Raw genomic sequence first — 15881 nt, forward strand, 5'->3', positions numbered from 1 at the left:
GTTTTGGAAACCTGTATTTTGGGGGAGAAAGTTAATCTTGCTTGCAAGAGTTATTTTGAAAGACATTGAGTTTGATGAATTGTCCACCAGCTGCGGTGAAAAGCGTATTGTTTGTTTCTCTAAGAAAGTCTCTGTGCATGAAAAAGACTCTTCTAATTCTTTGAACTGAACTTTGTTGAAACAGAACTATAATCTGAATATTACTGAATTGATCCAGGGGAAGGGAATACAACCCTGGTCGTAAGGAATTTTTCCAAGAATATTTGAGTTTGAATTACAAAACTGTTGAACCAAAAGTCAGCCATATTATATATATATATAAGTGTGAGGGGCAGAGGTATTGTGGCCACTAGGTAATTTCTTTCATTTTAGCTTGCTAGGTAGGTACCTCTGTTAGGTTAGGGAAAGTTAGGCATTTACCAAGACAGCTTTATAATTTGAATACATGGCAAACTTTGAAAGAAACTTACTTTTGTGTCTGTCTCGCATTTCTGACCCCGTCACACCACATTCTGTACCATTATGGTCGTCGTAGATAACTTTTATGAAGCTGCGAACACCGTTTAGGCTTGTATAGTTACTATAAATCACATTGATGAAGCTGCATCCACAATCTATTCCAAGATTCTCAATTAAACAAATTGGATGATGTTGCACAAACACTATAAACCAGCATCCTCACCATCAATAACTTCCATGATGCAGCCTCATGCCCCAAACACGTGGATGTGTTGTGCACACTGAGGGGTCAGAAATGAGAGGCCGACACAAAGTGGTAATATTATCAACATCAGCCATTTTATAAACAGAAAGGGGTTTGGATAAAGGCCTAACTTTCCCAGTCCTAAAGCAAATGTCCCTTTCTATGAAACTAAAACTAAAGCAGGCTATCCGTGTGTCCAAACTAAATCTGACCCTCATACAAGCATACACAATCAAATGGTGCAAGGTAAATGTTTCTAATTTCAATTCAACGAAAATGTGCAATAACGTAAACCTCTAACTCCAACAAAATATTCCTTGTGTCCAGTGTTAGGGAGAATTATCAGTTCTGTGCTAATTCTTTTCAACCTTAAAGACCCCCAGCTCTTTTGCTGGACTTCAGGACTGTTTAATTTTAACCCTGGAGTTAGTGAGCCTTTTTTCTCACGCTAATGTGTTTTGACCTGATTTGGATTAGTTGTTTCCTTTGTTTTTGGAGTCTGACAAACTCCATATCTACCTTTTTGTATGCTGACAAAGCACCTTCAGTGCAGTGCCACAGAGAAATCCTATAGATTTCTCATAAGGTTTAAATACATTTTCTTGTGTGAACTACTGTTCCCAAGAATAGTAAAGTGAAATTGGCTTTACTTACCTTTTCTCTTTGTAGGTCCAGCATACACCATCTTGTGTGGAGTTCTGGGGGTTTACTTAGCCCATTTTCCTATCTACTCATTTAACATTGGTTATGTTACCCTCTCGACTTTAAATGGCTGGTGGCAGTGGTTTAATTTCCTACCATTGTGCTTTCCTACCACAGGCTGAATCCTCGGCTGCAGTATAGCACCCACGTGTGACCATTTTGTGAAAATGGCCCGGTCTTTTTTTCTCCAATTATCTGGTTTTGCAGTCTTCCTTGGGTTTCACTCTGCGCGCCAAGCCAGGTTTGAGCCCTTTGTTTGTATTGCCTTTGGAAGGCTTCAGTATTGAAACCTGCCTCTGGCCCAGTGTGTCTGAAGGGCAGGAAGTAAGGGGGGGCCTGAAACTCCCCTGACCTTTGTCTTTAGGAATGACTGAATGCACCTAGTCCTGATTGGCTGGCTGGCTGTCCTTCCAGGACAGCCACCTTGCTGTTTGAGTGACAGCTAGGCTGTGCATGAATGGGAGAAACTTGCTTAAAAGGTGAGGGTTTTGGGACTGAAGACAGAGGACCACTGGGAAGAACAACCCGACAAAACCATGAAAAAAGCTTGCTGCATCCTTTTGGACCTTTGAATTGCCTGGTGAACCCTGCTGCTGTGCTGAAACTCATTTTTCTGATCGACGAGAGAAGCTCCGGAAGAGACGCCTCTTCCCTTGGGTTAGTGGGACCAACTAACCCTGAGAGGAACTCCACTGGACCACCTTCCCCGACTGGCTGTACTTCTTTGCTGCCACAGGAACCGAGTGCTATGGGTCGAGAAATCCGTAGTCGAGTGCAACGTCTGCAATCGGGCCAGAAGCTCCAGCAGTCTCCCAAGGACCCTCCCTAAAGCAGGGCGACCAGAACTCGAGTGCCCTCGTCAGAGTGCAGGACTCAAGGAGTGAAGGAAGCCCAACCAGTGTCCAAAATCCGCAGTGGTGCTGTTTACCGAGCACTGAAATCGCAAAGTGCCGGTGATCTGAAAAGAGCCTGTAGATGCCACTGACCCCCGAATTGCTGCCGCAGGAGTCCTCGGGCGTCCTCCCTCTTGACCCCACGACTGAGGCCCAGGAACACAGGATCCTGCATCACTGCAGCCAGACAGAAGCCAGCTGGACATCTCTTCTAACCAAAGGTATTGCTCTGACTTGGGGTACTTACCACAGTGGCTTTTAGCCTTGCTCTTCTCAGTTGAGACTTGAAGTAGCTGCTTTGCTAAAGTTGATTTCAGCTCTACCCTTTACAAGTGTACAGCTTGTGACCCTACAGTGATTTTTCTTCAACAAACGCAATAACTTTGTGCAAGTCTTTGCTATCTAAGAAGTGCCTCTGCTCCATAGGCTGCTCCAATTGACTTGGGGTTTCTTGGCTCGCTGCTGACTCTATTAGTCCATTTGACTTTGATATTTACTGTCCCTCAGAGGTGATATATTGGTTTTTAACTATTATTGCTGCTAAAGGATTTTGTCTAGACTTCATTGGAAGATTTAAGTGCTCACATACTCTGAGAACCTGTTTAACCCTTTCCCTTCCCTTAACCTTTCCTTTCTACCAATCTCAGAATCTACAAAGTGTACTAGTGATATATAAATGCCTTTACTGCCCTAGTTAGTGAAGTCAACGCGGGGTGTATGAAGTGTGTAAAAAAACATAGCTAAAGAGTATCTACCAGCTTTGTGTTGATTCTGGAAAAGTATTTTAAAGTATATTTGATTGTTACATACATTGCCCTTTTTAAAGAATGCTTATTCAAAAACTACTCTTAAATAATTATGTATAACTACAAACCTTGACTGTAAGTGCATTTCATTGCTACAGCGCTACAGCTCGCATTTACCCCTCTTGAGATAAGCCTGTCTGCTCAGTCACACTACCAACTTGTGTAGTAGAGGCCTATACCAAAAGGTGGGTTACTTAATACCAAGAGGACAAGTGTTGGGTAGTCTCGCACAGGGTTACTACATCAATTCTTGCCTAACATTCAGGGGTTGGCTTCATTCCCCTGGCTATTTGAGGAACATTTTTCAAAATGTTCTTTTTCAATAATTGTATATTAAATGCAATGGAAATTTCTCTTTCACCTAATACTTTCCTCAGGATGGCAAAACATGTTTCTCTTCCACAACCCTAGTTTGAATATAACAAAGAAAAGTCTCTCCTAGTTTTTTGAGGATGGCAAAACAGAATTAACGGGCCTCCATTCTGAGTTTCCGGGAGGTGGTTCAAGGGCTGGTAATAACGTTTACTGACACTTTTAACTGGACCGGCCAATTGCAACTTTGCCGGTAGGGAATAAGGATTTACATCCAGTTAAGTGTTGAAAGTAAATCTGACTCCTACCAACAGAAAACTGCCTTTATTACATGGAGGCAAAATCCCCCACATGGAGTCCTGTATGACTCCATGGAATGGGGATTTAGCGCCCTTGCCAGCACTTGTAATCTGCTGGTAATTCTGACAGACCAAGTGGTGTTTCCGGCAATTCTGTTTGCTGGTATTTCGCCAGATTTACTGCCAGAATACCAGCAATCTTGTAATGAGGCCCAACGTTTCTCTTTAACACGCCACTTATAAATGGGTTTCCTGGCATACTCTCCTCCCAGGAATCGTCTTAACTGAATCTTTTGATATCCTTTTTTACTCCCCTGCCAGGAATGTCTCCCTTTTTGGCTCTTGCAGATACCGTGGTGTACGTTCCTGCCAGGTATCTATTCTTAAAAAGGTTCACTATCTGATGCTCTTATCACGTCTCTCTGTAACATTCACATTCTTCTTAGATAGAACACAGTTGCACTTCTTTAATAATACAACTTTGTTGACTTCAGGTATTACTTGCTCCAACTTCCCCCATAGTGGTTTCCCATATACAAGGGTTTGTTCAAGCTCAGTCTGTCAACCTTTCTTTCAATATCTCTTGGCAATGCTTGTTCCATGTGTCCCCAAATTGACATGTCATATTAGAATCATACAACCTATGCCCTTTTTGTTTCTTCTGTAATGTCTTTTGGCTTATGGCAATGCTTGTTTCCCCCAACTGACATCTCATAATAGGAGAATTGTACCATTTTCGCCCTTGCTTTTCAGTTCTACTTGGTCGGTATTCAAAAACGCTTACCAAGTGTTCACTATCGTGTTGGCACGTCCCGGGGACCCCCTACTCCTTTTGGTTGACTCACCGGTGTAGCGTGCAGCTGCAGCAAACAGTTTTTGTTGGGAAGGCTTCCCCCCTTTTGGCAGAGTCTCCGGTACCTGCATCGTATTTTCGTTCATTCCGCAGATGGAACCATTGGCGCTCTACAGGACTTTCTTCTCCGGTCCCGCTGTGCACATTTCACCTTCAGCAGTCCCTCCAGGGCAACCACTACAACTCCACCCGAATACTGCCTCTTAGTGTTCACATTTTCCACCTCCACTGTTCCCCTCCCTCATTCTGTTGATCCCATTATTTCCTCGTCTCTCCTCCATCCTCCCCTGTTCACTGCTTTATTTTCCATTTCTATCATATGCCTCTTCAACGCATGTATGAGATTCCCTTTACCTCTGACTCTAGATCATCTACCTATAATATATTTATTTGAGCCCATGCACACCTTAAACAACTTCCGTTTTTCGTCTCGGTGGTTTCTTGTGGTCAGGGATAAAGTTAAGCATAAATACAATGACAAACAAATGACTTGCCATCCGATGAAACAATATAACCCACTGGGTACCACACCCATAAGTTGAAAGACGCTTTTGCACATTTTCTAAATTGTTTTATATAGATTTTATTCTTTGTTTTTCAATTTCTAAACCTACTGACTTTTTCATTTTAGGCAACCAATACAACGTTTACAGCCACGACATGTGCATATTTCAGTCTTAGCAGACCATTGTCAGCTAGTTATAAAAAATAAACGATGAATAAAACTGTAAAAAATAAAAAAACAAAAAAATATGAAAAAATCTCACTTCACATCCTGTTTGACACTGAACTACAACAGAACCCCACACTCCTATGCAACTAATATCTGAAGTCCATTATCATGATCCTTTCCTCATCATAGAAATTACTCCACAACACCATACAGCATGTTAATTGGACACTGCCATTTATACGAAGTACTACTTTGCCCAGCGATGTTTTCCCATACCGGTAATTTAATACTCCAAACCAAAACAACTAGAAAGAATAATAATCTTTACAGTGTGATGAAACCGATACTCTCGCCTTCTGTTATATGTCTGTTAACACAATGGTGCGTCCTCACAACTAAAATGTTATCTGCCTTGTGCGGCTCATACTCCCAAAAAGAAATGCTCAGGCTTACTGTCGTGACAGCGTTCTGGCCCCAAATTTAAAGCTGATGCATTGTCGAAACTCTCATGCATAAAACCCTAAAGAATTGCCTCGTACTCATTGCCTGTGCTCTTCTTACATGAGCGGTACCTCAATTTAACCTCAGTTCAACTTTGTCTGGTCACTTTTCTTCTCTAACCTTCCAGCTCCCTATACCATTATCACATTCCCATTCCTCTTCGCTGTGATGTTTGGAGACGTTGGGCACGGCCTGCTGATGACTCTCTTTGCCATTTGGATGATTGTTGAGGAGAACAGCAAAAAGATGAAGAAATCTGAGAACGAGGTAAGATTTCCGAGCTCTTGCAAACCTGCCCCCCCCCCCACCTGTGGAGATACTATGCCACCTATGCTATCATTACCATCACTAAGGGCTCTCAGTGGGCCTGAGCATTATCTCTTATTGCGGGTAACCCTAGGAAATAAACATTTATATTTACTGAAAGGTTTTAACAGCCTGTTCCCACATTTGCTATCTGCAGCTTGTCTGGACCATGTGGAGGTGGGTATTGGAGAAATGGCAGACAACTGACTACTCTTGCTACAAATGCAATGATTATGGGGGTTTGGGGTTCTGGTAAATGGTTTGTACAGGCCCCTCCTAAAGGTTCACTACTTGGTGCTCGTTATTCTTTGAATAATCCCCTTCTCAGGTTGTTTGGGGGCGTTGGCTGAATGCCTACACAGATCTTTCTTTGGCTGTTATGGGCTGGCTGGATGCTTTGGACAGACTGTCTCTGGTCCAATGTTGGAGCTGGCTATGTTCCTTGGTATATCCCTGGATTGATATTTTGTGGTTGGCATTGGGTTTTGGGCAGGTACTTCACATCTTGTGAGATCGGGTTCAGCATTTAGCCTTGACAGACACATTTTGGGGGCTACCTGTGGTAAAAATGTAAATTGAAAGCTACTTGCTAGGCATGAATAATTGTTCCCTCATTTCTCCACATGCACACAGCGCACAATTTCTACTCACCAAACGATCGTCACTTGCCCGAGGCTTGCAGCTAGTGCACATTTTGAGGCCTAGACTGCTATGTGTTTTGAAAAAACCCTTGCCTTAATTAGATGTTTAGGTTTGATGGATTCCTTGAAGAGTCCCTCGGTTGTGTGTTGCTGGGGATTGACTCAATGCGTTGGACAGTCCCTCCCCCCATGTTGCTGGATATTTAGAAGCCTGTCTGGCAATTGTTTGGTAATTGCCAATTGGTTGAATTCTTTAGGCAGATCGACCACCGGAGGCGTGATCAGGTTAGGCTTCTTGGCTAGACGCTTGATTTTATTTGTTTATTTTTAACTCTGATTCATACAGTGACCATGTGCAAAATTGCTCGCACTCAGTTGGATATTGTATGGATATTGCAGGATGTTTTAGATTGCGTCTTCCTCAGTTTGTATGTTGGCTACATGCTTTGGGTATACCCTTGGTTAGATGTTGTGGGTTGGCTGGATGCTTTGGACAGACCATTCCTGGAATTGGATTTTGGGGATTGGCTTGGATTTGACAGATAACGCTCCAGTTTGTTGTTGACTGGATCGTATAATTAGACCCATGATTGGATGTCTGCGTGCCTTGAAAATATCGTCCCTGGGTCTTATGGTTGGGGTATGGCTTTTTGCCTTGAAAAATCTCACCCTCCAGTTGGATATTGGGTTAAGGCAGCATGCCTGCTCTTTGTGCATAATGCGGGATGACTGGAGGCCCTCAATGGTTACTCCTCAGGTTTGATGAACGGATTGGCTGAATGCCTCAGACAGATTCTCCTTTGGTTCGGATAGTGCATGTAGCCTAGATGCCTCGGACAGACACTTCTTCTAATATTGAACCCCCACTCCTTGTTTTCCACAGATCTGGAATACGATGTTCGGGGGGCGGTACCTGATCCTGATGATGGGCCTTTTCTCCATCTACACCGGCTTCATTTACAATGAGTGCTTCAGCAAAGCCACCACCATCTTTCCTTCGGGCTGGAATGTGTCCGCGATGGCTGAAGCCAAGAACTGGACGTGAGTCACCACTCAGTTTCTGTCTATATCATTGTGAAGCTATTGCTCTGACTCTTTCGTTCTGTCTGACTCGCTTTACTAATTTGCCCCTTATTTTTTGATCCCTCCTTCTGACACTATCCTTGTGTGTCTGTCTCATTGTATTGTTCTTTCTCCTATGTCTAGTGTCTTTTCTCGCTGCACACTCCCTTTTTCCTGTTTCTGTGTCTACTTCTATATTTTCTCTTTAGTGTCATCCTTCCCGTTTCCCCCAACCCCCTGATGTGGTTCTTGTCTGTTACTTTCCTTCCTTATCTTCCTTCTGTTCCTCACCGGACTCATCTCTTTGATGTTGTCTTTCATTCTGCCTTTGGTCAGGACTTCTTTCATAAACCTTGTGTGCATGTTTGCTGTGACTTTGCCCCTCTTTGTGACCTTCTCTCCTAACCTGTCTCTTCCTCCTCTCTTAGCTGGTTTGTAAATTTCATATATTCCCTAGTTAAAGATGCATGTGCTCCTAACCTATCTAAACTGGACATTCTTAAGCACCCCATGTGTACATTATGCCTCCGTACACAGCTTTTCCCTTGGGGTCTTAACATGCCACTTGCCCGCACATTAATTGAATATTGCAAAAGCACTGCCTCCTCCAATGTTTCCAAAATGGGAAGATTCCCAGATCTGGGCACTAATTGACATAGCTAGTAAGAAGTGGCAGCACCCAGACTTTGGCTCACGGGTGCACAGAAAGTGCCATTGTGCACGCTTTGATGATCTTACAGGATTGGCATGATTTACAATTAATGCACATTAGTAGGAATGCGTTTTTTGGTGCACGCCCCAAGTTTCCAGTAATTGTTTTACAAAGTTGAAACCAGAAATGAGCCGCTAGTGGCGCTAGTGGCATCCTTCCTTCTCCTCATTCCGCACATCCCTTAAATCTCTCCTTCTCCACCATGAAACCCCTTCCCCCTCCAGCCCCCCTCCTTCCTTCCTCTCTCCCTCCTCCCCACTCCCATCCTTTTCCCCTTCCCTTCACTCCCTCTTCTCCTCCTCCCTCTCCCTCTCAGTTCTACTGCTTTGCTTCCCCTCTTCCCTCCAGTTTAATTGCTCTTCTCACTGTTTTGTTGGACTGATTCATTATTGTAAGTTGCTTCCACTGTTATTGTTTTTTGTATCATGTTGTATATAAATAAAATAAAATAAAATACAAATACAAAATTAGTTATAGCTATCATCATTATTCTGCTTTTCTGCTGGTAGTGTTGCTTGCGGTTGATATGCAGATTATAGCATTGTGCTTATATGCAGCTGGTGATATTCATTTTAGCTGTGGTTATGCTTTGCAGCCGGTGGTGTTCCTTGCGGCTGATCGGTTGTTAGCGACGTTTATAACGGCTGTCATGCTTATTATTTTGCTTTGCAGCAAGTGGTGTTCTATGTTGATAGACAGGTGACAGATAATATTGTGACTGACCTGTAGCTGGTGACATTCATTGTGGCTGCTTTGCAGCTGATGCCATTTGTCGCTGACATGCAGACTATAACTTCTGTCCTTTATTACTCAGTTTAGCAGACTTGGCTGCAAACCCACCGCCACCCTTGGATCCTAACATCGCTGGTGTCTTCATAGGACCGTACCCCTTCGGTATTGATCCGGTGAGTTGCCCACGTTCTACACTGTCAATCATTTGCTTACTGCGTTATCCTGCTGAAGGGGCAGCCAGGGCCTGCAGGTGCTGTGAGCTCCCCCAGCCGCTGCCCCCAAGATGAAGAAAACAAATGGGCTCTTGGCGTAATGATGAAATGGTTTCTTAGCCTTAATGGGGTGAAAACACTGGCTCTAAAAGTGTGCTGCTTTTTGCACATCTCTTATTTGGCTGCTCTGGTCATCGTTTTCATAGGTCAGTTCAGGCCTGTGTAGGGTCAATGATGAGACCTAGAGATTTCACTTGCAACAAGCCTTCCAGCTCTGCAGCAGTACTTATAACTAAGTCTGTGCAGGGATGTTTTAATGCTTGTGAAACAAATAAAGGATGCCTGTCTTCACTGGAATTAATAGTTTGTTGTTCTATCTCCTACCACTTTCTGGCTCCCAGACACCAGTGTACAGTTCTGCAACTATATTTTGTGAAGATTGAACACTTAGTTTATTATTGGTAGAGCGCACCTATCCCCAAGATATCTGGGCGCTTGAACATAGTTGATTGGTACAGGAACATACACAAAGAGATAGTTGACCGAAGGCTTGTTGACATGGATTACAAAGGTCAACGTGCCAACAACGGAATAAATACAAAAGGCAGCAGCAGCTGAAGAGCAATTGACAGTTAGCCGTAGGAGCCAGCTACATGATGGTCAACAAAGGTTACAACATGGTCAGTAAAACTGCATAGGGGGTGAATCCACAGTATTGGGACCAAGAGCCAGACTTGAGGCCCCAAGCACTGGCCTAATACAGGCCATATAAATAAAAGTGGTAGGGTCGGCACAACAGAGAAGTAGGTGGCGAGTACAAGGGGTGGACATAGTAAGAGTTAAGTTTAGTGTTGCTGGGCAAGGAGCCATGCTTTCACTTTAGATCTAAAAGTTCAAAAAGAAGGTTCAGCCCTGATAGCCATAGGGAGGGAGTGCCAGCGCTTTGCAGCTAGCACAGGGATGCCGGACCCACCTGCAGTTTTCAGTTTGTACTTGGGGATGTTGACAGTGTGCGTAGAAGGATCTTGTAGGTCTGGATGGTAGGTTCCTAGTGAATTTGTCCGCCAGATATTTAGCGGCTGTATTTGACACGCATTTATGCGTGATGACTGGCGTACACAGAGAGATTCTGCCACGCACTGGGAGCCAGTGTATGTCACTTCTAATGGCAGAGATGTGATTACAACGTGGGATATTTAACGCAGACCTGAGTGCATTGTTCTGAAGGACTTATAATTTATTCAGGTTGCGTTCGGTAGAGACCAAGAATAAGTATTGGAGTAGTCCAACTTGCATAAAATCAATGCCCAGGCGAGCGTAAGGCAACTGTTAGTAGAGAAGTAAGGTTTGCAGGCATTGATCAGTTTGTTGGTATATGCTGTAGTTGAAGCTGTGGTATTGACTTGTTTTTTGAGGGAGAGAGTAGAGTCTAAGTAGACGCCTAGAGTTTTGACCTAATTGGCAACTTTAATGATGGTTTCATCAATGTTGAAAGTCTTGTATCGTGTATCAAGTTTGTTTAGACGAACTTGAGATCCAATGATCAGAATCTCCGTCTTGTCGTCGCTTAGACACAGGCTGTGGGCGGCCATCCACGCCTGAATTTCGAAGTAAATTTCCTTTAACTTTTAAATTCTTTGTCATAGCAGCCAGAGAGCGTAATGAGGACATTGGTGTCATCCACATAATTAGTGTAGGTGACACCCAGGCTATCAAAACGATCAAAGAGGTGCTTTTTGAAAATGTTGTAGAGTGTGGGTGAAACGCAAGAACCCTGTGGGACTCCACAATAGATGGGTACTAGATCAGCAGATGCTGTAGGTGCAAATACCCTTGATGTTCTGTTTGAAAGAAAGGATTGGATATAACTAGCGGCGTTCGGAGAGAACGATGCGGCTGTGGTTAAATGTTTGGTAAGGATCTGATGGTCAACGAGATCCAACGCTGCTGAGAGGTCCAACAATAAGAGGTTGGCCAGAGCCTTTCTCTTTGGCTTCATCCATTTGGATTTTTAGATCCAGGAGGGTCCGTTTCAGTGCTGTGCCTGAGTCTGAAGCCGGATTGATGCAGGCCCAGAAGGTTGTTGTCCTCCAGATGTTTTAGTATTTGTAGATAGGCCGCTCTATCTAGTATTTTTAAGAGGAATGGGACTGTTATAGGTCTGTAATTGGTAGGTATGTTTGGGTCTAGATTAGGTTTTTTGAGGAGAGGCACAACCCATGCCTCTTTAAGATTGTTAGGGACTGAGCATGAGTTAATCAAGGCAGTGATGAATGAAGCTAGAACTTTTGCTCCTTCCTTAATAAGTGAAGCTGAGCATGTATCTCCCTGGCATTTTGAAGGTTTTAGTCCAGTGATGATGTTTTCAACTTCTTTTGTAATGACTGGAGAGAAGTAGAGAGGGTGACACAGAGGAGATTGTTAGAGACTTAGTTTGATATTGTTCTACTCTGGGTTGCTTTCCCCCAGTTCCTGGGTAGGAACTGCCATATTTCATTGGGAGAGCAGTGATTCCTGGGGTTACCCACGTAAGGCTTGGCAACTAGCCATGTGCCTCATCCTGACTCTCAGTCGAATAGTGGATTGAGAGTAATGCCTTTGTGAAACTGAACACCTTCACACTCAAGTGGTCCCAAGAGGTTGGTGAAAGAACGAACATCCAGCGCTGCCATCATCCTACATGTGCAAAGCCTTGTCAACCCGCAGAGTATACGCCTTGATACAGCCGATCAAAGCAAGTGTTTGGCAGGAACAGGATCTTTTGTTACTCCTTTACAAATCCATTTAGTATTTTGCAGGATTGTGGAAGCCACTTCTCCAGGGGAGATTTATGTACCAAAAAGGTCTGCTTCAAACATCTTACCAATCAAGGTAGAATGCACACGGATTGGATTTCTGAAATATCACTTAAATAGAAGCAAAGGAAGGACATGGCTGAACATCTGATGGGTTGAGCAACTTCCAAATTCAGAGCAGCTTTAGAATAAGAGAGTTTGTCTCAAGGCATGTTCACAGGAGGTCCAGGGGTCGCAGAAGCAGCTTCTTCAAAGGAAGAGCTGTGCATGCATGGACCACATTCCAAGGGTATTGGTGGGAGGCAAAATCAATCAAAGAATTCAGAAAGGTTTGCAGTGCCATTGAAGTATGAGGAAAATGGCAGGGAGGAATTGGAGTAGTCTAAATAGTGCTGAAGATACTTATCCTTGCCTCATATCAGAATCTGGGTGCCCTGTACCTTACAGCTCCTCCTGCTGGGGGAGCTGGGAGTTAACCTCCAGTGCATCACATTAACCCCTTCTCTGTTTCCTCTTGTGCAGATATGGAGTCTCTCCACAAACAAACTTACCTTCCTGAACTCCTTCAAGATGAAGATGTCTGTGATTTTTGGAATAACTCATATGACCTTTGGGGTCATCCTCAGCATTTTCAACTTCACGTGAGTTCATTTGTGAATCTGCAGCGTACACATTATCACAACATTGTCATAATCTACCCTCTAGTGGTGAGCGGTGTGACATGAAGCTATGTTCTTCACTGCTCTGTATTGTTGTGAACTGTTGTGTAAAGTAGTCTTCTATAGCATTAAAAAAACACTACAGATTTTCAAAAAAGACTTTGAATGTACTAAAAATGGTGTCGGGGAGGTGTCCTTAATTTTCGGTTCCTTTTCAACTTCCCACCTATATACTTCCAGCAATTTAGCACATAGTGGTTTATTCCCGAAATCACTGGCCTTCTATAGCACTCTTCTGCCATGTTTGGCTGTGCTGCATGTTGATCTGTAAGTAAATCAGTTTTGGGGATGCAGATTCGGAAACTGTTGTGTTGCTGGGTGCAGGTCAGGAATACCCAGGCCCTTTGTGCAATCTACTTTAATGGGTTTGGTGGAGACCCTTGGCAGTATGTTGATTGAAGGAGAGAAACCATGATTGACTTGCTTCCCGTGGTCCACTCCACCCTCTCACCTCCCCGGCCACCCTCCAACCATGATTGGCTAATCTACAGGCTCTTGTGCCTGACCTGGAGACCGGCCCTGCCGTGTGTGCCTCACACTTTTCCTGCGCCCCAGGTGAGAGAATGTGGCCTGTGGAGTCCTTGGGGCCCAGACCACCACTGATTGAGCTGCCCCGCTGCCCCCAGGCCCCAGCGTGCAGCGTTTCCATTTCCCTTTCCCTCGTGTTGCTTCCCGTGGTCCACTCCCCCCCTCCCGTCTCCCTGCCCACGCTCCAACCGTGATTGGCTATATAACCAGTCATAACTGACCTCCCCAGAGCAGTCCCCTGCGGCTAAGGGCGGCTCCTACATTGGCGGCTCCAAAATGTGTCGGCAGGTGTCCGCAGGGGAAGCCAAGAAGCCAGCAGCCAACAGACACCAACAAAACTGTAAGTGTGGCATGGGTGAGGTATACAGCAATTACTCTACTCCAGAAAGCCCTTGTCACTCTACCATACCTCTCTATAACGTAGACTGCAATATAATTACAACATGCATACTTACAGACTTGTGACAACCAGCCTAAATCCATTCTTGGCCGGACTGTAAATGTTGCACTGCATTACGCACTAACATACTAGCCAATGTTAATTAGTGCCACACCTATAGTGAACAGTCAAGATTAGCCTGCGTCACCTTTAAGGTGTAATAATGTTAACATTTGCCACACTTAGATGGAATTCTTAACTTTAGCTTGCATTGCATCTAGACGGAAATGTGAATGTTAGCATGTGCCACACTTAGGTGTAATTCTTAACCTTGGCTTGTGTCGCATCTAAATAGAAATGTGAATGTTAGAACACTTAAATGAAACTGTGAATGATGACTAGTGGAACAGCTGAACAGAATCGTGATCACTAGCCTGCCTCACATCTAGACAGAATATTGAAAATTAGCAAGCGCCACACCCCGATGGAATAGTGAATGGTAGCAAGCATCACACCTAAACACAATTGCAAGGACAGCGATGTCAACTAACCAATCAACTAACAATTTCATCCCTCTGCATACACCTCTCAAACTCTAACCAAACACACACCCACAAGCCTAAAACACAGCAATCCATAAAACTTCACTACACTTCAACAACAAAACAAACCGCACGTAGACCTGCACAACAGCACACGACGACTACCGACCGTAAAACACCCCAAGCCCAGCCAACGGACCCACTGCCAACAGCACATCACTTGTATCTTGTACTTTTCCAGCTCACTCCAACTAACTCGCCTGCCCTCCCACTTTCAGAGCCGCCAGAGTGCCAGGGGACCACTCCGGTGGTGATAGTGCGTGGTACAAATATCCTTTAACATTAACATATTAGTTCTATGAGACAATCCTAATAACATGGGGCAAAGCGTTCGCTGAATATTAAGTTAGGGAGATTCCTTGAGATGGGCCAGATGATAGGGAGGTTAGGTTTTCACTGTTTCATACACCATCGGGAGGCTGGTGGTTGGCGCACAATCCCTGGGAATTGTTCTGCGTAGTCCATGAAGCGGGCCCAGGTGCTGTTAAATTTGCCTATGTTTCCCAGTTCAGTGTCTTATTTTCTCTGCCACTGCGGTATCCCAGCATTTTGCCCCTCACACGTTGATTGCCGGGCCTTCAGGGTGCTTCTATAGCTGGGCAATAGTGATTTTAGCTGCGTTGAGGAGATGGGTGATCAAGTCCGACATGTAACGGGTGGGGGGAACGTCCCCCCACCCATGGTGCCCAGTAATACTATCCCTGGATCCCATGGAATTGTCAGGCCAGTGATGGATTTAGTCTGATTCGAGACCTTTTTCCAAGATTTTGGGCATGACCATAGCAGGTGGAATAATGAGCCTGTTTCTGTGTATCCCCCTCCAGCAAAGCAGAGAGTACTTTGGGTTGCATTTGTTCAATATTTCTTGGGTTACATACGATATGATAGGTGATTTATAACACACTTAATATCCAGAGGTTTCTAAGCACGGACCCGGGGATCGAACCTGTGTTGCTTCGTGTCGTCTTGCTTTCAAGGTGAGCATGTTGCCGCTGAGCTATCCTCCCGGGACATACCACCTATTGCATACTTTAATCGCTACCTACTTGTTCGTAATGCATGTTGAGGTTTTGTGCATGTGGGTCCAGATACGCCCCCATTCCTCCATATCTAATTCACTTCCTAGATCCTTCTCCCATATGAGCATATAGTTCTCCTTCTTATTGGGGTCCCCCTTTTCTAAGCGCTTATATAGGGTTGATGTTTTCTCTCTTTGGGTTATTAGTTTGAGTTCCAGCAAGTTCAGTTCTCTACTCCCCTGAGTTCTAATGTTGTGTTGTGACATCCAGTGGCAGAGTTGTGTATAGCGGAATCTTTCGGTTTCTGGTACTTGAAATTTAGTTTTGCTTTCTTCAAAGGAGAGTGGAGCTCCATTGTTGTGGAAGTACTTGATTTGCTTTAAACCCCCCTCACTCTTGTTCGAGTCCGGGGTGAATTCTAGGTTATTCCAG

The 15881-nt window shown here is 44.2% G+C and overlaps 1 protein-coding gene across 2 annotated transcripts in view; it reads left to right on the forward strand.

Moving 5' to 3' along the window:
- Positions 1-15881, forward strand: part of TCIRG1 (T cell immune regulator 1, ATPase H+ transporting V0 subunit a3) — a 177339-nt gene that overhangs the window by 95166 nt on the left and 66292 nt on the right. For both annotated transcript variants that reach the window (XM_069628935.1, XM_069628937.1), the window contains exons 11-14: positions 5870-6009; positions 7573-7730; positions 9278-9368; positions 12725-12843. In XM_069628935.1, the coding sequence (XP_069485036.1) occupies positions 5870-6009; positions 7573-7730; positions 9278-9368; positions 12725-12843 (508 nt within the window). The remainder of the gene's footprint in view (positions 1-5869; positions 6010-7572; positions 7731-9277; positions 9369-12724; positions 12844-15881) is intronic.

The sequence above is a fragment of the Ambystoma mexicanum genome, chromosome 12, assembly GCF_040938575.1.
Source record: "Ambystoma mexicanum isolate Mex_15411 chromosome 12, UKY_AmexF1_1, whole genome shotgun sequence".
NCBI classification, from domain to species: domain Eukaryota; kingdom Metazoa; phylum Chordata; class Amphibia; order Caudata; family Ambystomatidae; genus Ambystoma; species Ambystoma mexicanum.